The 13,501-nt window shown below is 37.3% G+C and overlaps 2 protein-coding genes across 5 annotated transcripts in view; one reads left to right on the forward strand and one right to left on the reverse strand.

Moving 5' to 3' along the window:
* The window catches only part of whrna (whirlin a), a 130,019-nt gene that overhangs the window by 58,383 nt on the left and 58,135 nt on the right, over positions 1 to 13,501 (forward strand). For all 4 annotated transcript variants that reach the window (XM_046868485.1, XM_046868486.1, XM_046868488.1 and 1 more), the window contains exon 2: positions 437 to 655. In XM_046868485.1, the coding sequence (XP_046724441.1) occupies positions 437 to 655 (219 nt within the window). The remainder of the gene's footprint in view (positions 1 to 436; positions 656 to 13,501) is intronic.
* LOC124398356 lies at positions 10,060 to 13,490 on the reverse strand. Its single transcript, XM_046868489.1, has 4 exons — positions 11,938 to 13,490; positions 11,635 to 11,790; positions 10,887 to 10,979; positions 10,060 to 10,632 (listed from the first exon to the last, which is right to left on the reverse strand). The coding sequence occupies exons 1-4, from the start codon at positions 13,006 to 13,008 to the stop codon at positions 10,318 to 10,320; spliced, it is 1,635 nt and encodes a 544-aa protein (XP_046724445.1). The 5' UTR covers positions 13,009 to 13,490; the 3' UTR covers positions 10,060 to 10,317.

Genomic DNA, 13,501 nt, shown 5'->3' on the forward strand with positions numbered 1-13,501 from the left:
GGTGGAGCTGGAGGTAGCAGAGCAAAAGATGTTGAGATTTGCATTGGGAGTAAAGAGGATGGACAAGATTTACATGGTTTAAGTGAAAGATCTTGAGTGGCCTGCTATAGAGCTCTGACCTCAACCCTACAGAAACACCTTGATGAATTGGAACGCCGAATGTACCCCAGGCCTTCTTACCCTACATTATTATCTAACTTTTCCGATGCTCTTGTGGTTGAATGGACACAAATCTCCACAAGCACACTTCAAAATTTAGTGTAACATCTTCCCAGAAGAGTGGAGGTTATCATAACATAAAATAGGAAATAAATGTGGAATGGAATGTTCAAAAAGCACATTCGAATCTTATGGTCAGGTGTCCACAAACTTAGTGGATCCTTAATTATTTGCTTTATTCTTACCTTGCACTGACCCCTTTGTCTTCTTCTCACAGGTGCTAAAAGGAAGTAAGAAGCTGTGCATGTCGGTGCGCTCCATGGGCCGCATCCCGGGCGGTTATGTCACAAATCACGTATACACATGGGTAGACCCACAGGGCCGAAGCGTATCTCCTCCTCCTGACCTGCTGGAGCACCGCAGTGCCACCCTGACCCGAAACCAAGGCCAACAGCGCAGCCACATGCAGCTGCTGCAGGATGGAGATGAGAAGAAGGTAGGATGGGATATACATATCTTAGAATTGTAATATTTTTATTAAAAATGTAGTTATAATTTAATTATAAAATGTCATTACTGTCGCCGTCTTCTCCCCATGCCACATCCTAACCCATGCAGCATGGGGCAGCGTGGTGGTAGCCCCAGTGGGCTACCTATCCTACAAAAATGTAGTTATAATTTATTTATAAAATGTCATTACTGTCGCTGTCTTCTCCCCATGCCACATCCTAACCCATGCAGCATGGGGCAGCGTGGTAGCCCCAGTGGGCCTCTATTAACTATATTTTAATGCTAGAAGGATCCTTGGAGCTAAACGATTGTGCAGCAATCTATAATGGGGTGTAAATCTAGTAAGCATTGGTGACACAAAAGAGGTTATTAACATTTCAAATGTATAAAGTTATGAATGACTTCATGAGTATTAGTATTTGTTATGGATGAGCTGAACCATCATGTTTGCCACAGAGTAACATTTGAAAAGAAATCCAGAGGAACCCCACATGGACACTGGTATGGATGCAGCTGCCAAATTTCACTCCTCTATTCCTGAATTGTTTAGTTATTCATATATTCTACCAGGGGTCGCTCAAAAGTTTGAGCAGGCTTCAGCATGACCACTATAATTATGATGATGTCTGTTAGCTGTCTCAGCAAAGAGCTAAAAACCAGAATTTGTTACAATACTCTGCATTGCAAACCACTGATCATAATCTCCCTGACATCTGAGAGTCCTGGCACATTCACTATCCACTGTATCACATGGGAATCTCAGCATTGAGCTCTGTGATAATGAGCAGTGACTAACAGAGATCACTTCATTCAAGACATAAAATAAATGAGCTTATGCGCATGAGCTCTCTGCCAGCAGCTGAACAGAGATAAGCCCTCCACACTGCACAATGACAAAACCAGTTTGATTTGGTGCACAAAGTATCCAGAATGTGTCATGAGAATATTTTATTCTGGCACTTGTTAAAGATGTGTGAACTATAAAGCACCCAACATTGCTCAAGTGTAATAGAGCTTACACAGGCTTCTTCTCTTTATTCAGCTGCTGAAAATAAATATGTAGTGTTGTAGATGAAAAAATGCAAGAACATATATAAATCTATATATATATAACTATTTTATCATCTCTACTCTACTCTAATATTACACTCCAATTAACAGGCTCCACCTGTTCTGCTTTTTTACCAGCTTTTGACTGCACCCATTGCTACATTGATATGAAATTTAATCTTAATATATATTTGATTTTATTGGAGTAGTTATTATTATTTGACTATATATATATTTTGAACATGATCACAAATGGCATTTTATTTCAGACTTTCAGGCTGGAGATTTTGACATAAAAAAATGAAAAAAACCAACATGTGCAGATCTATCACTTCAAAATGCCTATAATGATAAACAAGTAAATAAATACCTTGGGTTTTCTTTTTGACTGACTTTGCTGTCCTCCACTGACTAATCCAAACATCCAGCTGGCTAATCAGAATAGTGAAAATGTCAGCCATGTAGATGTTACACAAGTTTATACACAACCAAGATTTTGGTGATTGCTATAGCCAGCAAGCAGTTCCTGACTACACATCTGATAATATTTCTACACTCTCACATACTCTCTTTAAACATTAATTGTTGGAAATGCTCGTTTTCTTGTCACGTCTGGATTACTGTACCTTTTATAAATTCAGGCTGGGGAAAAAAAATAACATGCCAAACAAACCTAATCTCATATGCCTGGCATTGCGCCTTGTGTGGTACTTTACTGCAATTCATGGACACTTCAAAAATTGAGTTGTCAGTCTTTTGTGGTTGTTTTAAACATTTCTTTAAGCTGGCTATCACACCCTGTTTAGCCTCACTCTTCAATAGGGTGCAGAATCTGCGATGATATTATTTTAGGGTGGAGCTTTATGACTTGCTTGTGAGGCTATAAATCTCTCAATGGCTGGAAATCACCCAAATGGCCTTAAAGATTGTGGGTGCATTAGAGCAGAGCAAAAAAAAAAAGAGTCAGTCCTTTCTTTTCCAACATTGATTGATCGTTCTTTTTTCAGGGCAATGTGTAAGGTAACTGTAAGAAAGAGCCCTTATAGAATGTTAAATCGCGTTCAACTTAACGCAGTGTGTGTGTGTGTGTGTGTGTGTGTGTGTGTGTGTGTGTTATGTACAGTTTAGTTCTGTGTGTTGTTGAGCCTGATGGCTTGAGGAAAAAACTGTTGCACGGTCTGGATGTGAGGACCCGAATGCTTCGAGACCTTTTTCCTTATGGCAGGAGGGTGAAGGGTATGTGTGGGGTGTGTGGGGTCGTCCACAATGCTGTTGGCTTTGCAAAATCAGCGCTAGTTTTAACTTCAAACTCAGTTTCATGGTGCTACTGAGCTTCTTATAGCCAAAGCCATCTTTGTGGAGAGCAACAATTTGAATTCTGAAATCCTCAGAGAGTTCTTTGCATGTTGAACATCCAGTGGTCATTATAAAAGAATTGTACTCAAAGCACCAAATTTTAACTGCTCTAATACACGATACACACATTTTTATGTTCTTGTTAAGAAGACAAAAACATTAACATGATGAATAGGACAATAATAAAAGTTTTTTCAAAAATATGAATGTTATTTATTAGTACAAACTTGAAATGTTACTCCGAACTTTCGAGCCACTCGCGGCTTTTCGCAAACTATTCGATTTTTCACGAGTTACTCATATTCCACATGAAAAGTGGAGGTCGCTAGTGTCAAGGTTCCACTGTCCACATATGACACACACGGTATGTTAGGAATGTATGGCATTATGAAATGAAGATGAAGCGGACCATGCAATCAATGCAGCAAAGTGACCTTTCAGGGATGACTAGCACTAACCTTTAGCAGATTTGTAGTGCGTGTTGGCCTTGTTTAGCAGTCTGAGTGCACATAATGGTGAGTATTACAGATCTCAGAGAGTACACTATTCTTTAACTCTAAAAACATTTCCGATTCTACAAAAAATATCTCTGTTGTCTTCAGCAATTCAGGTGGCAATCTTTTTGCTTGGTTCTGTATTGTCATTTTTTTAGTGAGAGGTTTGCTTTAGTGTGTTGTGTTGACCTCACAAGTTGCTGTGCTACTGCAGTTACAGTAGTTTGCAAAGGAACAATGGCAGCCATCTCCAAAATAAGTCATAACAGCAAGAGCTAAGAAAGAGACCAAAGCGTTCTTTAGTCATCCACCGTTTTTCATTGCAGTGTTTGGTGTCATATTAATGTGACATCCAACACGGCGAAGACAACAAACACTGGCGTGCTTGAATACGCAATTGAGGCCCTGTGACTAAATCAAGGTCATAAAATTATAATGTGTGCACAAGTTTTCGTGCTCCATCTTGCTATTTTGGGCTGAAATTAATAAACCGTGGCCTTGTTTTAGCTCAGTCTTGTCCTTTTTTAAACACATTTTTAATGAATATTCTCACTAAGCAGTTATTTGTTGTACCTACTGCTTATTTAAAATAAGATGGAGTTCCTAATTGAATTGTAACCCTTAGCATGCCATGTAAGATTCAGTGCCCGGAGAAGTTTTGCTTTTAAACAATGAATTAAAACCATGTCTCTTATTGTTTGTAGTTTGCATTTGCTCATTCACATAGAAAAAGTATGTCTTGTTTCAGTTAGCCTGTCACCACTGCAACCTCAGATTGCTGTTTTTGTCTGAAAGTTGTGGAGCATGATGTACCCTTCTGCTGCACATTCACATTCTGAATTTTGCGATGCTTTTCTGCTTACCTAGATTGTAAAGAATGACTATTTGAGTTACCATCCAGATCCTGTCTGCAAAATAATTGCCTATAACGAGATTTTTTTTTTTTACACTCAAATTTAGCAAAATCCATTTGATTCGTTTCAACAAGTCATTGAGAGCCAATTATTTGTCCTCTATGCTCAATGTGAACAAAAAAAAAACAGAAGCTCTTGAACTGTATTTAAATACTTGTATGCTTTTGGCTGCTGCCATGTGATTGGCTGACTGCAAAATTCTATCAATAAGCTGGTGTACCAGTATCAAATTAGCTTGTGATGTGCATATATTATTATATATAGCCATGTGTCCATATCTAATACTGCATTTCAATATCATCATATAAAATCTACAGGAAATATTGTGGTTACTAGTGTTGGCTCAATATAATACTAGATAACAGGGCTGATATTTCTGTTATTATCTGGAAAACATGCTAAAGAGTGCATGTTTATAGCCTAGCTAGATGATTTATAACAACTGCCCTGAACATTCTTTTCCTTATTTAAGTCTCTGATGCCTAATTTTTCAAGTCTATATCCTGATTTGTGCAACATTGTAATGAATTCTTCGTGACACAGCTAACTCATTCCTAAAACAGCTCAAAAAAAGAAAGTACACACCGCAAGACTGGATAAGAATGCAGATTTTTCTCTGTCACTGTTTATAGAAGTGGCTATTTGTCAGAGGAAGTGTTCACACATTCGAGTATTTCACTGAATACGCAGAGTTATTCAAAGCTTTGCCACCTTGTTTAGCAAAGTGTTTCCTAAAGCAATCCTAATAATGCCTGACCTTGTCTGGATCAGTAAAGCTCTATCTGACTAGTGAATTATTTTTGTATTCCGTATGTCGACAGACTAAATATGCAGGACTTTTGCAAAGTGCTTCAGTAATAACTGTAATAGTTAGACACTTGACTGCAGGTCAAGTGTAAGTCAAGGGTTTATTCTGCGTATTGCTGAAGAGTTTATTGAACACCATGAATAACATGGCTGGCAGTAACATCTATGACACCAATCATGGATAAAAATGTTTTATTGTGCATCCAGATCAGTCTGTACATATTGTAGTTTGTACATAAGTGTGCATCTGTACACATTAGGGGTGTAACGGTACACAAACTTTACGGTTCGTAACGTACCTCGGCTTTTAAGTCACAGTTCGGTTCACTTTCGGTACGGTTAGGGGGAACAAATGCAAAACATAAAATTACAATGTTTTTTTTTTTTAGAAAAATGCCTACTTGGTTAAATAATTTATACAAATAATAGTTTATAAAAAATATTTTTAGGACTGTGGTGAGACCTGCGATGTTGCATGGTTTAGAGACAGTGGCATTGAGTAAAAGACAGGAGGTGGAGCTGGAGGTAGCAGAGCTGAAGATGTTGAGGTTTTCGTTGGGAGTGACGACGATAGACAGGATTAGAAACGGGTTTATTAGAGGGACAGCGCATGTAGGACATTTTGGAGACAAGGTGAGGGAGGCGAGATTGAGATGGTTTGTACATGTGCAAAGGAGGGAAATTGGGTATATCGGTAGGAGAATGCTGATGGAGCCGCCAGGAATTAGGAAAAGAGGATGACCAAGAAGGAGGTTTATGGATGTGGTGAGGGAAGACATGCCCACATTTTTCCAGTGTAAAATTGTAGTGAAAATGTAAATGCAGTACAATGGTATTGTATGGTATTATACAATGAGTTTAGAAGTATATGCACAAATGACAGATTGTAGATTTAAATGTAACTGACAATTAATAAGTATTGATATATTACAAATAAACCAAACGAACACTGACTTAATTTTTTTGCCCACATTTTTTTGCCAACTGTTTTTTTTTGGGGTGGAGGGTATACCATTTTCTTTAGGACTAAACTATTTAATGTCAATTTTAGTAAAACATGATGTGTGTTTCGAAAAGATTTTCAGAAATCGTACCTTAAAATAGAATGTCAGGTGCCTGATGAATATTAATAGGTGGAAAGTTGCAAATCGTTATTGCACAAAAGCAGGAGGCTTTTGTTCTTTGACAATTTTAAAACCCGATTTGAAACAAAGCCTGTCATGCATTTTGTGCTTTAAAATTAGTGAGCTGTTAAGAGAGTTAACAACCAGCAAATGAATTGTGAAAAAAATAATTAATTATTTGGACACCCAGTCCAGTGATACATCTGGAATCTAAAAAACAAAAAAACAAGGTATTGTCTTTCTCTGGCATTCTGATCGTACTACCACCAGACTACTGAGTGTCCCAAAAACATTGGTAAACTGGGGTTCAGTACAAGCTAAGATTTATATTAGCATAATAAACAAAGAATGTTTAATGATGATCAAAAATCTAATTGACAAGATTTCCAGGTTCACCATTTGTCAGTATAAAATTACTAACCAATTTGAAACTGTTGTAGTAAGATATGCTGTCGTTGTTACATTTACACTTATAGGCAAAAATTGGTGGAGACTTGACCATTAGATTTGTGTGGTTGTGGACATTTCTTTCTAATTTTGTCACAAGGATGTTAGTAAAGTCAAGTATTAATGTAGGGTAAGAAGGGTACAGTCGGAGTTTCAATTCATCCCAAAAGGTGTTCCATAACTTAAGGAAAGAGCTATATAACTGGCCACACAAGATCTTTTCCAACCCATGGAAACATATCTTAATGAAGTTGGCGGTATGCACAGGGGCAGTTTCAAGCTGGAACAGCTTTGGGGCTTGTAGTTCAAGTGAATGGAAAATGTAATGCTATCTCATCTAAATACATCCTATATAATGGTGTGATTCCAACTTTGTGGTAACTGGTGAGTGAATAACTCTGATTATCTCTTCATTGTGATGGCTAGATGGCTGGATCAGCTGATGGCTGGATCTCCAAAACTGCAGCTCTTGTGGGATGTTCCTGGTCTGCAGTGGTCAGTATCTATCAAAAGTTATCCAAGGAAGTAACAGTGGTGAACCGGCGACAGGGTCATAGGCAGCCAAGGCTCATTGATGAATATGGGGAGTGAAGGCTGGCGCGTGTGGTCCAATCCAACAAACAAGCTTCTGTTGAAGAAGTTAATGCTGTTAATGCTCAACGGGTCAGGACTGTTTTGGCAGCAAAAAGGGGACTAACACAATATCAGGCAGATTGTCATAATGCTATGCCTGATCGGTGGCCTTAAATTTATGCCTGGTCGGTGTAGCGTACTGTCAGGGAGCCTACTGCTCAGCCACTTCCAGCACTAATCGCCGACACCAGTCCCTCGTTACCATTTCCCTTTATAAGTTCCCGTTCCGACCTGACTCGCTGTCGGATCTACTCAGTCATGTTAGTGATCTACGGGATTCCAGACCGCCAGCATTCCCCGCTGGTTCATGCTCCTTGTTCCCAGTCACAGGATTATACTCGTGTTACGAACTGTACTCGCGGTATGGATTATACCGGCCCTACGGATTATACCGTCCCTACGGATTATACCCACATTCCGGATTATTCCGTGTTACGGTTCATAACTCTCCCGGACTTGAGTTTATGTTTTGTCTCTCAATAAACAATGAATGAGTTACTCCCGCTTCCTACGCATGGTCACTGCCGTGGCACGTACCTCTCACTTTCCAAGCAAATTTTTTCTTTGACATTAGGAAAAACTATTCCACCTCAGACTCAGACTCAGACCACCAAATACAACAGCTCTAAAACATGACCACAACGGACTCCATTTTACAAACATGACAATCGATTTCTTACTTGTTATATTGTATTGCTTCTTTGTCCTGATTGGACCTGTTGTCTCATGGTCTCAATTGCTCGTTTGCTCAATTGCTTGTCATTGATATCCTGTTTGCTGTTTACCTTGACTTGTTGCCTGTTTTGGAGAATCAGTCTAAACCTGATTCTCATTTGGTAATATGCTATTGTGTTTATAAAATTATGCTTTAACCTGCACTTGCGGCTGCATATATAGGCAGCCGCATATATAAATTATTATATATATATATATATATATATATATATATATATATATATATATATATATATATATATATATAGTACATATGTACAATAAATATAAAGTCTATACCAGTGAAGAGATGTGTAGACATTGTTGAAAAGTACAAGTAAATAGTTATAAGGCTATGGCAGTGAAACTGTAAACTGTATGTAAGCTGAATAAACAAGTACACACTATATTAGGAAATATTAGGCAGGATGTACAGTAGGGAATATAACGTATATACTGTAAGTTATGTGGTGCTCAAAGCTTCAACATTGTAGGATTTAATATAACTAGTAAATAACAACAAAAATGAATATCGGTCTATTAATATATTTTTAACCATTTGATACTGCATTATTAATGTTGTTTTGCTCCAAACTGTTTTAGCTTAATGACAGTCTCTTTTACCAGTTTTGCCAGTGCATGTTTATAATTCCAGACACTTAGGTAAGGTATGTAAACCTTAACATCCAAACTTCTGTTTTTTATTATTATTCATCCTTTTCTCTTTTATACAACCTATATTTTTTGGACAAAGAGCTATGCTTTGATGGGGACTAAACTGCAAAAAGACTCAAACTCTTGAACAAGAAACGTCCTGAAAAATACCTCTACAGTGATGGTTGTCTTGTTAAGCATTCATGTAGCATATGGAGTAAGTGATCATTTTATCCTCATTCAGTCAAGATGGAGTGCTAAATAGAAAATCGGATTTTTACTTACCCGAAATTATTTACTATAAAAGTGCTCGAAGATCTTTTTAAGGCTCCTATTCTCTAGGCTCAGGTGATTAACATTGACCTAAATGAACTTTGACAGTGTTCTACCTTTGAATTTCCTAAAAGATAAATTGGAATGGTTTAGTGTGAGAGTGTGTGTGTGTGTGTGTGTGTGTGTGTGTGTGTGTGTGTGTGTGTGTGTGTGTGTGTGTGTGTGTGTATGTATGTGTGTATGTGTGTGTGTGGGTGTCGGTGCACATGCTATATTCATCCGCATACACTCAAAAAAAAATAGACTTTGATTAACTTAAAAAAATCATGGAAAGTATTTCCACATGATTACATTTCTTATTTTAAACACAAAGCCATCATTTTCAGCCAACTTGTAATACTTAAGTTGGTTCAACTTAATTTTTTAGTCTCCATTATACTTATTTGCAAAGTTTCCTTCCAACTTTATTTGCTTTAGCTGGGTTAACACAATTTATTGGTGTTGATTCAACTTTTATTTTCATGTTTAGTTATACTTAATTTATTTGTGATGATCTAACTCAATTGTATTAAGCAATTAAAACTAGAGTTAAACAAGTTGGCCAAACAAAATTAGGTAATGCTGAAAGAGAGCCATTGAATCACATGGAAATACTTTCCATGATTGATTTAAGTACATTCTAAGTAAAGTATTACATTTGAATTTACATTAAAAGCTTTACGCACAAAGTCTACTTGGTGTTAAGTGTAGAAATATGAACACAAATCCACTGGTCATCAAGTTTAATTAACAAAGGGCAATGAGTCACATAAGTGCACACCATTCTTTGCACAAAGTTGTTGGTTTTGTAACATTTTACATTACAAATTTTTAAAACATGAAACATAGTACATTAAAAAAAGAAATAAAAAAAAACTTTTATTTTTATTACTATATGGATGAACTATAATACTTGGTATTTTTAAACTTAAAATTGTTTTAAAGCAAACCACTATAAAATGATAAAATCTGAAAAAAGAAATAATGCATGTAAAAAAAAGTTACCTGGTACATTTAACTTTTCAAATGTTTTATAGCACCCCACCTCAAATAATTAGACCTGTCCCATGAAATGTCAGTGAACTTAAACCTTTAACAAAGGAACGATTTAATAATATTCACTTTACTTGAAGTGGACAATCTTCAACGCAACAGAATTGTTTTAAGAGCCTGTATTTTTGCAGAAAGCCTGTTCCCATTCAGCTCCAAGATTATTTTTTGCAAAGCTTCAAACGTATATTTATGTTCTGGAGGGTAGCATAGATTTAAAGAATATACTAAGGCAAGCAATATGGCCAATGCAAAAGGTACATTCCCCAGTTCACAGAGTACAGTCACCCCCTCTAGAATGACACCCACATCCTCTGGGGGATCAGTAAGCTCATCACCTTCATGTCGAACAACATAGATGCCAAAGACGGTCTCTTTCATGGCTGTGTCTCTGCTTACATCATCTGCCTATAAAAAAAAATCAGTTCTTTTAAACCCCGATGTTAATTACATCCCACCTCATCCCTTAATTAAATCCCTTTTCATAACATGTTATAAACATATTAATGTACAACAGCTAACAGTTAAATTATCACAAAATATAACCAGATCTTTGAAATGCCTCTCTTATACATATTTAAAACTGATGTGAACCACAAGGAACACCCTTGAATTATCACAGAGACTATTCCCTTACTGAAGCTAAAGGTATAACAACATACCATGTATTCCTTCACCAGCTTCTCCGGATCTTCATTTAAGTACACACAAAGTCCCTTTAGGATGCATTCACGTCCAATATCAATGCTATTGTTCTGCAAATTAGAAAATAATTGTAAATTGTAAATAAGTGCAAAATGAAATTATATAACTAGTTATAATATAACATGAAGAAATATGGCCTATCAAGGAAATAATTTCTGGAAAAGAACCATGCCGCTTGCTTCTTCCCCATAAAAATTAAATTAAGATTTCACAATATGTTTAGACATACATGTTTTGTAAAAAGTTTTTTTGAAAAGTTTTTTGGACCCCCTTTTAAAATATTCTCATTCATTATTTCTTCTTAAATGTTTTGGACAACAATTAAATGAACCCAAATATGTTTAATAGATTTAGAGAGTCCACAAGACCTAAGATTCAATATCTTTTACACTAGTATATGAAACATAAAGATCCGGCTTGTGCTAGATGTTAAGACTTAATAGCACAAGCTGGCTTGTACAAGTATGACTTGACTTGAGACACAGACAGCATGTGTAGTTTATCTCTAAATCAAGAGATTTTGTGAAGGTCACATTTAGAGCTGCTTCTAAACTTTGATCATGGCAACTCACACATGATGTGTGGCTTTTCTCCTAATACCATATAGAGCAATGTCAGTAAGTAAGAATGTCATCAAATCATCTCCCTAATCAAAGCAAAAAAGACATTTCTGTGAGCATGTGTCTTATTTTTAAAACTCAATACCTGGGTCATAGGTGTCATGATGCTCTTGAGTCTCCTTCCTATAAATCCACCCTTCTTACTATATGCCTTGATTAGATTTGCAGAGTGAACATCCAGCTGGGAGAAAAACTTAGACTGCAAATGGACTGTAGTAATCCTTTTGAATTCTGCACACACCTATGAATAAAAATGTTAATACATAACCCATTAAGTGATTGCACAATTACAACTGCTGAAGTGTGACCATCAGCAAATCATCCGTTCATGGGTCTTTTCATTGTATTCTAAATCCTCTAACAAAAAGTAGTATGTTGTTTCACTTACCTCACGCACACTGAAGAGTGCTGGCCATCTTGTTTTGAAATCTGCTATCATGGGTGCATCTCGAACCACTTCTTGCCTTCTGTGAGCAAACGACCTCTCCATTAACATTGCCACCTTATTTTCATTGTTTCTTTTTTCCACTTCTGAAAGAAGAGCTACTCTTAGAAGTTCTTGAGTCTCCTTTGTTTCACCAGATGGATAAGCAGGGCAGTAATTGACTTCTGCTTTTTTGGGCTTTTTTACACCATAAGCAGGACTGCATCTATCATTCGGTTTGTTTACAAGAGCATTTACTGATACTTCTGGGCATCCAAGACGTCTCAGCTTTGTTCGGTAGTTACCAAGTTTATACTTCAGGCTTGTCTTCCAGCCGTCATATCCAGTGGCTGAACCAGGCTCTTTCAAACAAGGATGGGATGACACAAGAGCTGCAGCTACATCCTTAAACTCTGCATCAGAGAGGTAGACTTTGTACTGAATAATTGTTTCAATTAAGCCATCAAGAATGGAAGACTTAAGTTTAGTATCAGGACTTAATAAAGTTCCATTTTCTATAAATGCAGCATTGGCCCTTTTCAGCTGTACTTCAGCATCATAAGAGAACCTGGGCACCTTGAAGACCAACGGCCATGCAGAGAATCTTGAGGAGATCGACTCGGGAGAAGACAATATGTCTGTATCAAATGAGGTACAAGATGAAAGGGACACAGAGTCATCTAAAGAGTGAGCGGAGGCAACAGTAGAATAGGGCTGGGGGGCAGAGTCACCAGGCAGGGCAGGATGGTGTGAGGCTACTGTATTAAAGATGACTTTGATAGTGCTTTTGTCCTTAACATCAGACATTGAGGTCAGGTTGGTAAACTCATTATTAAAATCTGCATCCATGAACTGGAGTCTGATGTCCCCTTCTACTCCACATTGCCTCTTTATATGCTGTATGAGTTCACTGACAGATTCTGGTAACCCGTCTTTAAGGATCAATCTCTGCGAATCATTTTCGCCCAGAATAATTCTGAGAATCACTGTGGCAGGAACAGCCATTTCACAACTGTAAATGTGTAAAGAGTACATGTTAAGAGTACATAAAGCACTGGGAGTTCAATAACATTTAACATTTAAAATTTAACCTGAAGACTGCTACACTTTATATGATTATGTATCTTTTTAATGTCACCATTCTGACTGGACCAACAAAATAGTCTGCCAAAGGGTATGCATCTGCCAGTTCATCATGCTCAATGAAAACAGTTTCTCTTGCTGGAGATGGACTTAGCTCAAAGGCTCTGAAGTGCTCCCTGTACCACCCCGACAGAATTCTTACCATGAAACACAGTCTTTCTTTTACAATACAAATCTGAAGAATCTCTCCAAAATCAGGAAGTCCACTTGTAGACCCATAAACCACAATCATGCCGTTTTTGAAGCTTACACCTTGGCTTGATACACATTTAGTAAGGTGAACGTTAGTTGTACCAGGAAATTTCTGTTCAATAGTCTGAGCCATTTCTTGTTTCAAAACATCCACAGGAACTAGTGAGACACTTGTGATCTCAAGACCAGGTTT

Source organism: Silurus meridionalis, chromosome 15 (genome assembly GCF_014805685.1).
Source record: "Silurus meridionalis isolate SWU-2019-XX chromosome 15, ASM1480568v1, whole genome shotgun sequence".
Lineage (NCBI taxonomy): Eukaryota > Metazoa > Chordata > Actinopteri > Siluriformes > Siluridae > Silurus > Silurus meridionalis.